The sequence below is a fragment of the Haematobia irritans genome, chromosome 1 (genome assembly GCF_050003625.1).
Source record: "Haematobia irritans isolate KBUSLIRL chromosome 1, ASM5000362v1, whole genome shotgun sequence".
NCBI lineage: Eukaryota > Metazoa > Arthropoda > Insecta > Diptera > Muscidae > Haematobia > Haematobia irritans.
The window spans coordinates 135,857,743-135,873,953 of NC_134397.1; the positions used below are offsets into that span (position 1 = coordinate 135,857,743).

At 27.5% G+C, this 16,211-nt stretch overlaps 1 protein-coding gene and 1 pseudogene across 3 annotated transcripts in view; both read right to left on the reverse strand.

Moving 5' to 3' along the window:
• Positions 1-16,211, reverse strand: part of pnt (ETS transcription factor pointed) — a 594,656-nt gene that overhangs the window by 9,988 nt on the left and 568,457 nt on the right. The window contains exon 1 of one of the 3 annotated variants that reach the window (XM_075291728.1): positions 6,087-7,944. The exons of the other annotated variants lie outside the window; for them this stretch is intronic. Coding sequence (XP_075147843.1) covers positions 6,087-7,302 — 1,216 coding nt within the window. The 5' untranslated portion in view covers positions 7,303-7,944. Of the gene's footprint in view, positions 1-6,086; positions 7,945-16,211 lie in introns of those variants that run through there. 3 annotated transcript variants of the gene reach the window in all.
• LOC142219864 (small ribosomal subunit protein eS1-like) lies at positions 4,747-5,970 on the reverse strand (annotated as a pseudogene).

Consider the following 16,211-nt stretch of genomic DNA (forward strand, 5'->3'; position numbering starts at 1 on the left):
TTCTATTGAAATAAAATTTTGACAAAATTTTCTATGGAAATAAAATTGAGACAAAGTCTTCTATGGAAATAAAATTTTGACAACATTTTCTATAGATATAAAATGTTGACAAAATGTTCTATGGAAATAAAATTGAGACAAACTTTTCTATAGAAATAAAATGTTTTGACAAAATTTTCTATATAAATAACATTTTGTATAGAAATAAAATGTTGACAAAATTTTCTATAGAAATAAAATTTTGACAAAATTTTCTATAGAACTAAAATTTTGACAAAATTTTCTATAGAAATAAAATTTTGACAAAATTTTCTATAGATATAAAGTTTTGACAACATTTTTTTATAGAAATAAAATGTTGACAAAATTTTCTATAGAAATAAAATTTTTACAAAATTTTCTATAGAAATAAAATTCTGACAAAATTTTTTATAGAAATAAAATTCTGACAAACTTTTCTATAGAAATAAAATTTTGACAAAATTTTCTATAGAAATAAAATTTTGACAAAATTTTCTATAGAAATAAAATGTTGACAAAATTTTCTATAGAAATAAAATTTTTACAAAATTTTCTATAGAAATAAAATTCTGACAAAATTTTTTATAGAAATAAAATTCTGACAAACTTTTCTATAGAAATAAAATTTTGACAAATTTTTCTATATAAAAAAAATTTTGACAAATTTTCTATAGAAATACAATTTTGACAAAATTTTCTATTGAAATAAAATTTTGACAAAATTTTCTATGGAAATAAAATTTTCTATAGAAATAAAATTGAGACAAACTTTTGTATAGAAATAAAATTTCGACAAAATTTTCTATAGATATAAAATTTTGACAAAATTTTCTATAGAAATAAAATTTTGACAAATTTTTCTATAGAAATAAAATTTCGACAAAATTTTCTATAGATATAAAATTTTGACAAAATTTTCTATAGGAATACAATTTTGACAAAATTTTCTATTGAAATAAAATTTTGACAAAATTTTCTATGGAAATAAAATTGAGACAAAGTCTTCTATGGAAATAAAATTTTGACAACATTTTCTATAGATATAAAATGTTGACAAAATGTTCTATGGAAATAAAATTGAGACAAACTTTTCTATAGAAATAAAATGTTTTGACAAAATTTTCTATATAAATAACATTTTGTATAGAAATAAAATGTTGACAAAATTTTCTATAGAAATAAAATTTTGACAAAATTTTCTATAGAACTAAAATTTTGACAAAATTTTCTATAGAAATAAAATTTTGACAAAATTTTCTATAGATATAAAGTTTTGACAACATTTTTTTATAGAAATAAAATTTTGACAAAATTTTCTATAGAAATAAAATTTTGACAAAATTTTCTATAGAAATAAAATTTTGACAAAATGTTCTATAGAAATAAAATTTTGACAAAATTTTCTATGGAAATAAAATTTTTACAAAAATTTTTATAGAAATAAAATTTTGACAAAATTTTCTATGGAAATAAAATTTTCTATAGAAATAAAATTGAGACAAAATTTTGTATAGAAATAAAATTTTGACAAAATTTTCTATAGATATAAAATTTTGACAAAATTTTCTATGGAAATAAAATTTTCTATAGAAATAAAATTGAGACAAAATTTTGTATAGAAATAAAATTTTGACCAAATTTTGTATAGAAATAAAATCTTGACAAAATTTTGTATAGAAATAAAATTCTGACAAAATTTTCTATAGAAATAAAATGTTGACATTTTCTATAGAAATAAAATTTTGGCCAAATCTTTTATAGAAATAAAATGTTGACAAAATTTTGTATAAAAATAAAATTCTGACAAAATTTTCTATAGAAATAAAATTTTGACAAAATTTTCTATAGAAATAAAATTTTGACAAAGTTTTCTATAGAAATAAAATGAAATGAAAAAAATGAAAGAGCCATCAGATGGCGATGAACAGAATTGAGGAATTGAGGCATTATAAATGAATAGAACACACTTGAAAAACATATGGTAAAAATAAGCCTTAAAGCTGATGATATATGCAGATGGTGTCTGGACCCAGAAGACTCGAACCACCTACTGTGTCAGTGTCCAGCTTTATGCTTTAGAAGAAACAAGATACTGGGTTCTTTTTCTCTATGAGACTTTCACCGATCTGTGGGAGTGTAGCTTCAGCAGGATCTCCGATTGGATGTTTTAAGCAATTTTAAAGAAGACGAATAAATGGAAATTCTTGAGCACTGTTAAAGGAGACCACCTTACGAAGAAGAAGAAGTTGAGAAACCTAACCTAACTATGAGTAGGCCATAATTAAGTGACCTTTAAAACGATATTGAACGCAATTCGTATTATTCCAATTGTGGCAATTATAGGCTTACATTTCCTGCAAAAATACTTAATTTCTTAATTTTCTTTACACCTGATATTTAATTGTATTTTTATCATTTTTTTAAATTTAGTAATTTTTTCAGAAAGCAAACACATTACCGGAAGTAAAGTCAAAAGTCTTTCAATAGGATTTAATTAAGTGTGATTTTAATGATAACTAGGCGTAATAAATTAAAATATCACATTTCTGAACTATCTAATCTGGAACTCTTTGGTAATGAATTATACTCTCCATCTTCAATGGGGATATTGTTAAACGGTTGAATTGGCGATTGAAATAGAAAATGTCCATTATAATTTTTGTTATATAAATAATTAATTATAACAATTAGTATATAATCAGAAATATATAATTTTATGTATTGTATTTGTTTTTATTATTAATTAAAATCAAATTACAATAGATTAAAATGTGATTACGTATATAAGAAATTATATATATTACATATACATATAGTTAGGTTAAATTTTCTATTCTTCTATTGATAAGTCATTGTTTAGATATTTCAATAACGAAATACCAACATGTTCGCTTTCCTAGAATACGGATTATTTAAAATAAAACGTTCTCAAAAAAAAAAATGAACTAAACAAAATATGAAAACCTCTGAGCCATCAACAACTATGTAAACAAATGTTTTGTATAAAATACATACAAAGTAGTTTTCTTCTTTTTTTCTCTCCTTTTTATATATCTGAATAGGTATCTTATACACCCCTATGAAATTCTTAACTTTTCAGACATATGGTGTCATTTTGAGACAAGTGAAGTCAAGTCATGTCATTCACCAAATTAAACCCACAAGAAAAAAAAACATGCAATTTAAATACATTATACATTAAGAAAAACAAAACAACCCCAATTGCGTAGGAGAGGGAAACTGTATAGAAATTCAAAAATAAGACAAATTTGTAAAGAGATTGGTTTTTTTTAAAGAAATTAAATGCATAAACATTTTTCTTGTGAAAGAAAAAAGAAGAACAGTTTTTAAATATTTTGATAACCTTTGCATAACAAAAATGTTTTACTTTTAAATGAAAGTCAATATACTAAATATTACACTGTTAAATATTCATCTTACAAAGATTAGTTTGTGTTTGAATTAATTATTTCCAATTTTTTTATAATAATCAATTTTTTTCTGAGTCCATCTGAAGATATTTCATGAAGCCTACTCAGACATTTATATGCCGCCCGACTGGCGATAAAATCGAATTAATTAGTTCAACATTAATAGATGCTCCTGATGTAATATTTCATCTAACATAATAATCTAAATTATGCTTTATTATGCATCAAAATATGCTCTTGATGTAATATTGCATCATCATTATAAACAAATCGTTAATAAGAAAACCAAAAAGACTGTCAATAACCCTTCTCAGTTGTGTTGAAAGGAAATCGCCTTAACTATAAGTAATAATCTATGTTAACAAGGGGAATGCAGTTTATTATGCTCCGACTTCAATAGAAGTTTTTGTATTTATTTTTCTCACTAAATATAAGTGGCAATCGCAGGTCAACGAAAATGAGATATTTCTCATTTGTGCCAAGGAAATGGACTCTTGGCCCAGAAACCTTCTAAATTTTGGTTTCAATTTGTGGCGAATTGGTAATCATCAAAAAATGATTTTGATGTAATATTGCATCTTTTGTTCTTAAACATTATTAACAAACAGTTAACAAGAAAAATAGAGAACCAATGGCTTTGGCTTGTACATGGGAAAGCAAATAAAGAGCAATAATAGAAAACTATGATTTGATAGAAGACCCTAGTAAACAGAAAAAAACTATCAACAAAATTTTCCAATTAATTTGAAAATTTGATTAAAATTGAAAACGTAATAAAGTAAAAAAATAACTGCTACAATTAACCTCTTCATTCCTTTAATAATAAAAATAAAGTCAATTATAAAAATGATTGAAAATGTTTACTATTTTAATTAAAATATTTATTTTCCCAATTAAACTTTTAATTAAATTAAAAAATATTTCTAAATAAAAACATAATAATTGAAATTTCTATAAGTGTCGAAAAATTCTTTTTAAAATATTAAAATATAAAAAAATTAAAAATTATTTTAATTTCTTATTATAGGTTAAAGTGGCAGTCCGATTAAGATTCAGGCTCACTTAGACTATTCAGTCCATTGTGATAATTTCTGATTATGCGATTGATCCTATCATATTCGTGATTGAAGCAAATTCAATTAAAAAATTAATTTGATCAATTAACTTTGTACTGAATCAGAAAAAAATTTGCTGTGTAGTGTTGAATAGAAATTGCCTTGACTGGAGACAATAATTCTTTCGATGGGGTAAATTGATTTTGTGGCTAACTCTAAAAAAACTCAAATCTGAAAATTTATACAGAGATGAACTAATCATGGGTTTAAGTAAAAGAGATGGAGTAGATGTTTAATGAAAATTTTTTTCTCTTAAGACTCAACACCAAAATTTCGTTTTTCTGTTCTTTGAAATTTTGTTGGCATTTCTTCTCGATATCCTTGGCAATAGATTCCAAGACTAATTTTCCCATCAGTTGTGTTAAGTCAGACTTTGTAACTTCTTCGGTGATAGTTCCAAGTTTGCAAACCTACGAATGTTGAGCATAGCAGGTCTGGTGTTGAGATTGTTGGTCCTTAGAACTAAGACCGTTGCAGAATACACAAAATAAGGTACCGTCGGTGGTGGTCTTGGCTTCATTTACCATAGACAGATCTGTATTTGTCGGTGCTCAAGTTCATAGCATGGAAGTTAGACAAAATATTGTGATCTTGAGCATCATAAGCAAACAGAAGGAGTTTGCAACTTCGAAGATACGGTGATTCTCTGACCCTAGGTACAAGGTTTTGCCAATTTGGCGAACCACAAACCTTTTGGGAGCTTTAACATCGTACCAATTTTTGCGTGAAAAAGGATCTTCTTTTTTCCTCCTTTGGAAAGGCTCTTAATTTTATCGACCGCCTTATTCAAAGTTCACAAATGTTATCATAAAAATGAATTCAAAACGGAAATTGACTGCAGCATATCTCTCAAAGAGATGGTTGAACAGTTTATATAACAGAGTATCCCAAAGGTGTTGGATTGAGAATCAAAACGACGATTTGTGAAAATTTTTAAAGATTTCTAAAGTGACTTTTTGATTCTCATTGCAATCCTTATTGAATAAAGGGATACTCTGTGATTTATACAAATTTCCGACTTTGGAGAATTCGATTTTTAGACTTTTTTTTAAAAAAAGAAAAAAGAGTACGACGATATTCGACTTTTACGATTATTGGCAAGTCGACTTTTGACTTCCCATCTTTCGATTTTTTTGGTAAATTTTCAGCATAAAATAAGCTCCACCACAAACCCCTTTCATTTGAAAGTTTAACTTTTCAGTTAAGGTTCGATTAGTCAAAGTTGGATTCATACAAATTTCCGACTTTGGAGAATTCGATTTTTAGACATTTTTTAAAAGAAAAAAGAGTAAGACGATATTCGACTTTTACGATTATAGGCAAGATGACTTTTGATTTCCCATCTTTCGATTTTTTTGGTAAATTTTAAGCATAAAATAAGCTCCACCACATACCCCTTTCATTTATAACTTTAACTTTTCAGTTAAGGTTCGATTAGTCAAAGTTGGTCACTTGGAGAAATCCAAAAATTTTGTAACAAAAATAATATTAAAACTTTGTGCATAAAAACAAAAATTACCTTGACTAAAAAAATTCGCATCAATATCGGTATACAAATGGCCGGTGGATGCACTATAATCTCCCACATAGGGTAAGGAATCATTGAAGTAATTAATGCCCAGAGATGCTGCTGTGGCCGCACTACCAATACCAGTTAAAAACGGACCAGCCGCTGATGAATTCGTAGAGGCGGATGTTGCTGCAGCACTAGACGCAACCGTTAAGGAGTTAACCAAAGACGAACTATTTACGGAGGTAGACAACGACGATGCTGACGATGATGTGGTTGATGATGAGCAGGCAGTTGGTGTCGCAGATGGTGAACAGGAGGAAGCAACAATGGCAGGATTATTTGCGGAAGAGCTATTGGGTGAATTAAGGGCGGAGTGTATGGCTGAGTTGTTAGATGAACTGCCACCACTACTTGTACTGCCGCCGGATAAACGATGTTGGAGGCTAGAAGATGCAGCAGCAGTAGCATGAGATTGATGTTGGTTGGTAAGTAATCCATGTTGTTGTTGTTGCTGATGATGTGAGGGAGGCAGATGTGAATGGGATTGCTGCTGTTGCTGATGATGATGGTGGTGTTGTGGATGCTGGTGCTGCTGTTGCTGTTGATTATGATGAAGCGGGTGATGTTGCTGCGAATGCTGATGGCTTTGATGTTGCTGCTGCTGTTGTTGTTGAGGCGGGTGTGATTGTTGCTGCTGCTGCTGCTGTTGATGATGTTGCTGTTGCTGTTGCTGTGGCGGCGGGCTATGATACAATTGATGATGATAGGGTGATGAATTTGTACTTTGCTGTTGTTGCAAATGCTGATGCATATGCTGTTGTCCCGTCCCAGCTGTTAGCACCGTTGCACTGGCCGTATATTGTGGCGAATGCTGCTGTTGTTGAGCAATAACCACAGCTGCCGTCTGAGCATGATGTTGCTGGGGCAAATGATATTGCTCATAGCTATTGTAGGATTGTAAAACCATATTTGCTGCAGCAATTTTCTCACTAATATCAATGTGATTATTACTGTGATTGTAATTGAAATTCTGCAGTGAATGACAATTATTGTTGAGATTTGTATATTCCGTTTTTATTTGAGAAGGACTCAAATGGGCCTTTATGGGCGAAGTTGACAATGAATCGGCGTTGGCGTTGGGACTAAGTACTGCTGAGGTTTTTGCTGGTGTATTGGGTGTTGTTATAATGGTAGAACCAACTAAAAACGCAGAGGGCGGCATTGCTCCAGGTTAAAGGAATGAACCAAACTAAGTTTTATAAAATAGTTCACAAGTTTGTTGGTTTTCGTGGTGGTGACAATGGTGATAAAAATGTTGACAATTATGGAAAGAAGTAACGTCATTGACTTTGGTAATGTGCAAAAACAAACAAAGAAAACACAAAACGTATGAAATTTAAATGATGTGACTGGAGTCAGTGTTGTTTTCTCGATGACGGTGAGGGCAGAATTGAAATTATGGGGGCGTTAAGTGGTCACCAAATTTCACATTCACAAATACAATTCCCGTATACGTATGAAAAATATTTTAATTAATAGTCGTTGTTATTATGTTGGGCATGACACTTGACATTTATGTTGGTTTGGTTTTTGCTTTTGGAATCCAAAAAATCTCATATATTATGAACACTATTCCCAATTTTAAGATAAAGCAAATTATGCTGGTGGTACTTGCAATATCCACGTTTTAATTTAGTGATTTATATATGCCAAGCACTATAGAGTAATTGAAAAGATTTCAATATTTCATTGTCATAATAGGAGAGATATTACTTTTTGCTTTTAAGCAAATATAATTTAAATTAACATTAAACACTTAAATACATTTTTAGTCACAATTTTAAATTTGCGTTTCTTTAATAATCCAATAGTTTTATAAACATAGGTTGTTTTTTTTACAAAAATGTGTATGGCATATTTTATAAATTTTTTTTTATCATATATCTTTTGAAATTTATATTTTTTATATATTCACTTTATATGTAGTAAAAAAATCCACTTCTCCACGTTTTTTGTTTAATCTCATTAAGTATCCATTATAACAATGAGCATGACAAGCACGAAAAAATTGTTTGCTGGGTTATATTAGTTTGATTGTTGTTCTTTTTGTTTTGTTTTATTAAATGCAAATGCACAATATAGTATAATAACAAATATATATGCAATAATGTAGCTAAGTGTAGTGAGTTTTGTTTTATGAAAAAATGCGAGAGAAGCGCGCGCGTGTCCGTATCCGACCGTACCTCTTGCTTGACAAAAGTAATTTAAACTGAACACTCACTACCAACCAATTTCTGAAGTAGTTGTTTTTCTTTTTTTTTTGTTTGTCCGTGGTCTTTGTATTATTATTTCTTGTATCTGCTGCTGCCCATACCAAGGCAATATAGTATCTCTGCTGCTTTCAAGTCGGCCCCTGATGTTGTTTTATTTTTTCCATTCTCTCACTCTCTCTCTCTAACATACCCATACACTTTTACCCCATATAGCAAAATCCAAGATCACACATCGGCCTACATGAGTCTCAATGTTGAAAATTCATTCATAGCCGAGCCGGTGTTGAAGTAGTGGTAGATAGCACCGTAAAAAGTATCTGTGTGAGAGTTTGTTATCTTCTCTGAGAGTATTGTACCATGTTTAGATAAATTTCTATTTTAAACATTGTATTAACGAATTGAGTAGGTTGTTTTCAGAGATATCAAAGATTTTGAGTGAATATTAGTAGCACAGATGTATAGGTATTTTGTTTTTATATTAATGTCAGTTTCGTTGTTGTTGTTGTTGATTTGTTGTAGTCTCCCCCCTCCACTGTGAGTTTAGTGTGGGTATAAACCACCATGAATGGTTGTTCGTGTATGGTTATTTTATTTTTTATTTGATTTGTATTTGTTAGCTGGTTGGCTGGTTTGTATGGCTAGCAGAGATATTATGTTCGCGCATCTGTTTGATATTGAATGTGTCGAATATAGTCACCATCATCATCAGAACATCGTAGTACAACATCGTTGGATTGTTTAAATAAAATAAAATTTTGACAAAATTTTCTAAAGAAATAAAATTTTGACAAAATTTTTCTATAGAAATAAAATTTTGACAAAATTTTCTATAGAAATAAAATGTTGACAAAATTTTCTATAGAAATTAATAATTGATAAAATTTCCTATAGAAATAAAATTTTGACAGAATTTTCTATAGAAATAAAATTTTGACAAAATTTTCTATAGAAATAAAATTTTGACAAAATTTCCTATAGAAATAAAATGTTGACAAAATTTTCTATAGAAATACAATTTTGACAAAATTTCCTATAGAAATAAAATTTTTACAAAATTTCCTATAGAAATTAATAATTGATAAAATTTCCTATAGAAATAAAATTTTGACAGAATTTTCTATAGAAATAAAATTTTGACAAAATTTTCTATAGAAATAAAATTTTGACAAAATTTCCTATAGAAATAAATTTTTTACTAAATTTCCTATAGAAATAATAATTGATAAAATTTCCTATAGAAATAAAATTTTGACAGAATTTTCTATATAAATAGAATTTTTACAAAATTTTCTATGGAAATAAAATTTTGACAAAATTTTTCCATAGAAATAAAACTTTTACAAAATTCTCTATAGAAATAACATTTTGACAAAATTTTCCATGGAAATAAAATTTTGACAAAAGTTTCTATAGAAATAAAATTTTGACAAAATTTCCTATAGAAATAAAATTTTTACAAAATTTTCTATAAAATAAAATTTTGACAAAATTATAGAAATTAAATTTTGATAAAATTTCCTATAGAAATAAAATTTTGAAAAATTTTTCTATAGAAATAAAATTTTGACAAATTTCTCTATAGAAATAAAATTTTGATAAAATTTTCTATAGAAATAAAATTTTGACAAAATTTCCTATAGAAATAAAATTTTGACAAAATTTTCTATAGAAATAAAATTTTGACAAAATTTTCTATAGAAATAAAATTTTGACAAAATTTCCTATAGAAATAAAATTTTGACAAAATCTTCTATAGAAATTAAATTTTGATAAAATTTCCTATAGAAATAAAATTTTGAAAAATTTTTCTATAGAAATAAAATTTTGACAAATTTCTCTATAGAAATAAAATTTTGATAAAATTTTCTATAGAAATAAAATTTTGACAAAATTTCCTATAGAAATAAAATTTTGACAAAATTTCCTATAGAAATAAAATTTTGACAAAATTTCCTATAGAAATAAAATTTTGACAAAATTTCCTATAGAAATAAAATTTTGACAAAATTTTGACAAAGCTTCCTATAAAAATAAAATTTTGACAAAATTTTTCTATAGAAATAAAATTTTGACAACATTTTCTATAGAAATAAAATTTTGGCAGAATTTCCTATTGAAATAAAATTTTGACAAAATTTCCTATAGAAATAAAATTTTGACAAAATTTTCTATAGAAATAAAATTTTGACAAAATTTTGACAAAGCTTCCTATAAAAATAAAATTTTGACAAAATTTTCTATAGAAATAAAATTTTGATAAAATTTCTTATAGAAATAAAATTTTGACAAAATTTTCTATAGAAATAAAATTTTGATAAAATTTTCTATAGAAAATAATAATAATTAATTATTAAGTAAGAAAACTAAATTTTTCGGCTACTGAAATTTTCGTGGATTTTTTTTTTTCTAAAGATGAGTATTAAGTTCGAGTTTAACCGCTAGAATTGTAATTTTTCACGATTACTTTTCTCTAATAATCCATTAAAAATAACATAAACTTTGTGAAAAGTTGCTTTGGGATATTCCCCATCAAGTTTTAATATAATTTGCATCAAAGAGATATAACTTCATACTGTTTTTTCTGATTTAATTTCGGTTTTAGCGGCTAAACTCGAACTTAATGGTAACCTTAACACAGAAAAAAACTAAACCATGTTATGGGAAAATGAACCATCTTGCGAGAAAATTGAACTAAATTTTATTCCAAATTTCGAGAATAATTAAATAAACAAAAATTTTCTGACATTTTTGGTTGTTAACTACCATTTATGCAATACATCCTTCTCGAAAAGCAAAAATTAATTGAAAATGAAGAAAAAAATCGAATGCGCCATATTATTAACATTTTAACCATGCTGTAGTTCATTCTTACTATTTTTGAGAAGTTTTCGAAAAACTTCTTCTGATTTAGTTAGCATTGAATTTATTTGTATGTCATTGAAATTTTACAGGCATTTATAGACAAACGAAATTCCCCTTCCTTATAAAGAATAAATTAATATTTATGACAAGCGATCCAATGATTATCTTCTATCTTTTTGATTTGGTTTTAAAGAAAAAAATGTTAATGTCAAAAGAAAATGTTACTCGTTACAGCATAAAATAAGGACAAAAACATTCGACGTTTGTACATATGTAGATATTTCAGAGAGCAGTTATTGAACAAGCATTTTATGAACACGTATGTACTTGGAATTTTCAAAGGATGTAGTTGGTGATGGAGAAGCTTCTCAATAATAACTATTAGGTTTTCCGAGTTTTTTGCTTGTTAGTGTAGCCACCGAGTTGACAAATTATTTAGTTTTGCTAAGTGTAAAATTTTCACGATTTTTCAGTTTACCCATTTACTTCAAATTCAATGCGTTGTTGGAGCGAGTGTAGTTTCATTTTTAATAATGGCATAGTTTCTACATCTCAAATGACCAATAATAAAATCTTCAAAGGCGAACGCTTCCGAAATACGGAGTGATTTAAAATAATACTTTTTGTTGGAATCCCTTTGCCATATCATAAAGAAATACACAATGTATTAATTCAAATCAAGTCAAAAATTAATAAACACATTTTTAAACAAAGAAAAAGATTTCTTCTGCGAGGAATGAACGTTTAGAATTTTTGCGAAATTTTCTTTTGACGCTAAAAAAATTCATTAATAGCAATTAAAAAAAAAAAACAATAAGACAATTTATTTATTTATTTTATTTATTTGTATATTTCTACACAGCAAGACAATGTCTTATAATTATAGTGCAATAGTTGAAATAATATCCATCTTAACTAGGATTACAATAATTCATATAATGGGAAATTTTTTAAAAAATTTAGGAAAAACATTTCTTTTAAATAGTAATAATCGTTAAATCGCTTTTCAAAAATGCAGGTTTATTTGCATTTAAAGAAAATACTTTTTAAGAAAAGGGAATTACGTTTGTTTAAAATTTTATCCCCAAAGGGAATTAACTTTTCTTTGCATAATTAAAGCTCAAAAAAATCATGTCCCTTAACTACAACATAGAATCATCTATATTGGATTTTTCATTGATAAAAACATTTATGCACATAATAAAAGAAAAAAAACTATTTTATTTCTGTTTTACAATTTTTGTTTTTCTAATTTCAAAATATTTTTATTTGCCCCAAAGTGTAGAGGTGAAGTAGTCATTTCTATTGTTTTATTCTACGGCTATTAGTTTAAATATCAAAATATGCAAATTTTAAATACGTTATTTTATTTATGTACACCTATAAACATATACATTATAACTCTTTGTATTCAAATGATATTAAAATATATACAAACAGTTGTTGTCGTTAGGTTTCGTTTCAATGATAAAAAATTCGCTTTTATTAAAATTAAAAATAAATCATTTTCTTAATTGGGAATAAAGGCAGACAACCATAGAGTTGAGATAAATAAACTTGAAAATATTAAAACATAAAAACAAATAAAAAGCATTTAATGAATTTGCCGTATACAGTGACTAAATGACTGCTTTGGTTTTCTCAAATAATAAAGACATTAAACATTTTCAGATTTGTCATCCACTTAAAAAATCTTATTTCAATTTTATTTTTGGTGCTAATAACTGGATTAATGAATAAATAAAACATTAACAAATTTTGCAAATGAATTTAGTGGAAAAACTTGGTAATGGTGACTTTTTTGGGTATCAGTAGCAAAACATAAGAATGTGGGTATTTCAAGTTGTACTTCCTAACGTCGTCATCGTCAACACTAATAAAATATTTTGTGTTGTTTTTAATGGTAATCTATTAGGAGTGATCACAAAATAATAAATGAACTACTGAAATAAAATAATAAAACATTTCTTTAGAGAAAAATAATCGTTATCATAATCAAAGATTATAGAAGAGGAAGATGGGAGATTGGCTACTGAGCACATCAAACCATTTACCACATTAGTTCAATACTCGAACCAAACGCGTATACGACATGTATTGGCATAGCATTAAAATGCAAATAAAAAGAAATTAAGAGCACGAAATAAATTTCCATAAGTTGTTGCTTAAAATTTAACATTGTTTCATTAAGAAAATTACATTTTTCATTTAAAAAATAAAAACTAAAAACAACTAACTAAAAGATTACAAACATGTATTAAACTAATCTGGTAAATGCAACATTTGGTATGACGCAAGCCAATCTCCCGTCTTCCTCAAATCTATAATCTTTGATCATAATAACCACAGTTGATCAAAAACTGCAAAATAAGATTTTTTAATTGGTAGTTTTTTTGTAAAATTTTCTCCAAATTTTGGTAGATTATTTTAGGCTCGAGTGGCAGCCGTGTTACAATATCAGTTGGCGTTCAGGATCAATGAATGTGAACTGCGACCTAACCATACCATAGTTAAATACTGATCCTTGATGGAGCTTCATCGCCAAAAATTGAATTGTCGTGGTGATGCACTGTTGTTGAGTTCTGAGTACGTATAACCTCAAAAATGTTAAGCTTTACGATAGAATTGTCAGTTGGCAGATTGCAGCACTAGACTCCAATACGGAAATATCAAAGGCAGCCCTCGTATAATGACAGTCTGCAGATTTAACCAACTTAGTTTTAAAAAACAGTGATATCATCAAGGTTTCTTCTCCCTCAGCAAACCATATGGGTAACACTTAATGAATTTACCGTTCTAAAGGTAATTATAAAATATTTAATTATTACCAAATATGAACAAAATTATTAAAGTTGAATTTGGTAAGAGTAAACAACAAATTAATGTTTTTTATTTTTGTTTTGCTGATAGCCATTAATAATTATGCAAATATTCACAACTTAATATTCTCAAACATTGTAAATTGTAGAATATTTGGACAAACGCCATTTTCCAAATCTCCCAAAGAAATACGCCAACGTTCAAACCATCTCAGAGAGATATATCAAGCAAACACTACCCCACACACGCCCTCGTGAACATTTTAATATTTCAAATTAAACGAAAAAAAAAAACACAAAAGTAATTAAAAAATCTTTAAATATTCAAAAAAATAAATGCTACCCAACCATATATGTGTATGTATGTGAACACATATGTACATGTTTGTTTGTATGTTGTCTGTTGGACAATCATCATTACGAATGATGCAAAAGCCAAGAGTTAAGCTTCATACATACACGCTCACAAAAAATCGCTTCTGTAACATATACTCCCAAACATATTGTGCTTCAAGCATATACATTTTTGGCTATTGCCCAAAAATTTATATGTTTGATCTCTTCCAATATATAATATGTTTGAAAGCATATTGGTCTAAACAATATATGTTTGGGTAGTCAATTTCCAAACATTTTGTATTTTTGCATCCAAATTCAATAATGTTGTCTTCCAAAAAACAATATGTTATTATGTGAACATATAATGTGTTTGGAAGCATTTTGCACCCAAAAATATTATATGCTTAAAAAAATTCTCCCAAACAATATTGTGCTCAAAATTTTATTTATTTATTTATATATTTACAATCATAATGAATTATGAAAATAAACAGGTAATATAGGTGCTAACAACATAGGTTTTCGACCTGAATGCTCAAAATTTTGTTTCTGCCCAATTGTATATTCCCCGACATCTTTCTCACTTCCACGAGATTTTTTAGTTCTTAAGGTGAGTACTATGTTCGGGTTTTTCACCAAAACACTAAACTAAAAGTACAAAAATATATATGAAGACGATTATATTTTGATCAAGTTTTACCAAATAATGGAAGGAAAAGATCCAAGGAGTTGATTGCAAATAATTTTATATTTCTATATTAACTAATTAAAAAAAAGTAACCGTGAAAACAAGCTGGTTTTCAGCTTGAAAACTGAACATAGTACTCAGCTTTAGCACCTTTTTCTGTAATACAAACATTGTAGAAGAAATTATTCAATTTTATGATTTTTTATTTTTTATTTTAATTTTACCTTTTGCCGGACGGGGATTCGAACAGCGGACCACACAGTTTGTAAGGATCAAAGAAGTAGCTGATCAATTGCCCAAGGAAAAATAAAATGTTAATTTTGTAATAACAAGCAACAACCACCAACTTAATTCAATATCGCTCCCTGTTAAATAGCGCTCCAATCTACTAAACACATATATGTTTATAGGCTATTTCTAAATTAATATATGTTTGCATTCAAGCATATTATATTTACAAACATTTTATGTCCCAAACATAATATGTTCTAACATATTAACATATATGTCCCAAACATGTTATGCTAGTTTATGAACATTATATGCTTGCACTCAAAAATATTGTGTTTAAAAATTTGTGTTCCAAACATATAATGTTTATAGCCAAACATATGAAAAACAGTCTTTTTCAACCGTGTAGCGATTGAATGACCGATCTTATGTTGTCATTCATTCGTACTGGGGGTATGTTGGGGGTATGCATGGAAAATATTGGTTGTTGTATTCATACACAACATGAAAAAAAAACAACAACTAAAACAACTATGACCATATATGCTTAAGAAATGAAGTGACGACCTCTCTAGATAGATTTTATGATCGTCAGCGTAATTCGTTGTGGTCATTTTTGGGAGAGTAATACATGTTTGTCCACATGTATGTCGTCGGTGTGAGAGTGTGTTTTTGGCTTCAAAGAAAACAAAAAGACACGAAAAGCTTTTAAGAGATTGTGTATGGCTTTTTCTTTCTGATGGTGTATTTGTTTTTTTTTCTTTTTCTTTCAAATGCCATTAACCAATCCGAAGCGGCCTTAATGAACACCAACAATACTATATGAATTCACAATATATGTTGAAATATACCAACAAATATTTAAATTTATCTTCACATATATGGTTAATATTGGCGTAATGTATGAATGGAGATATAT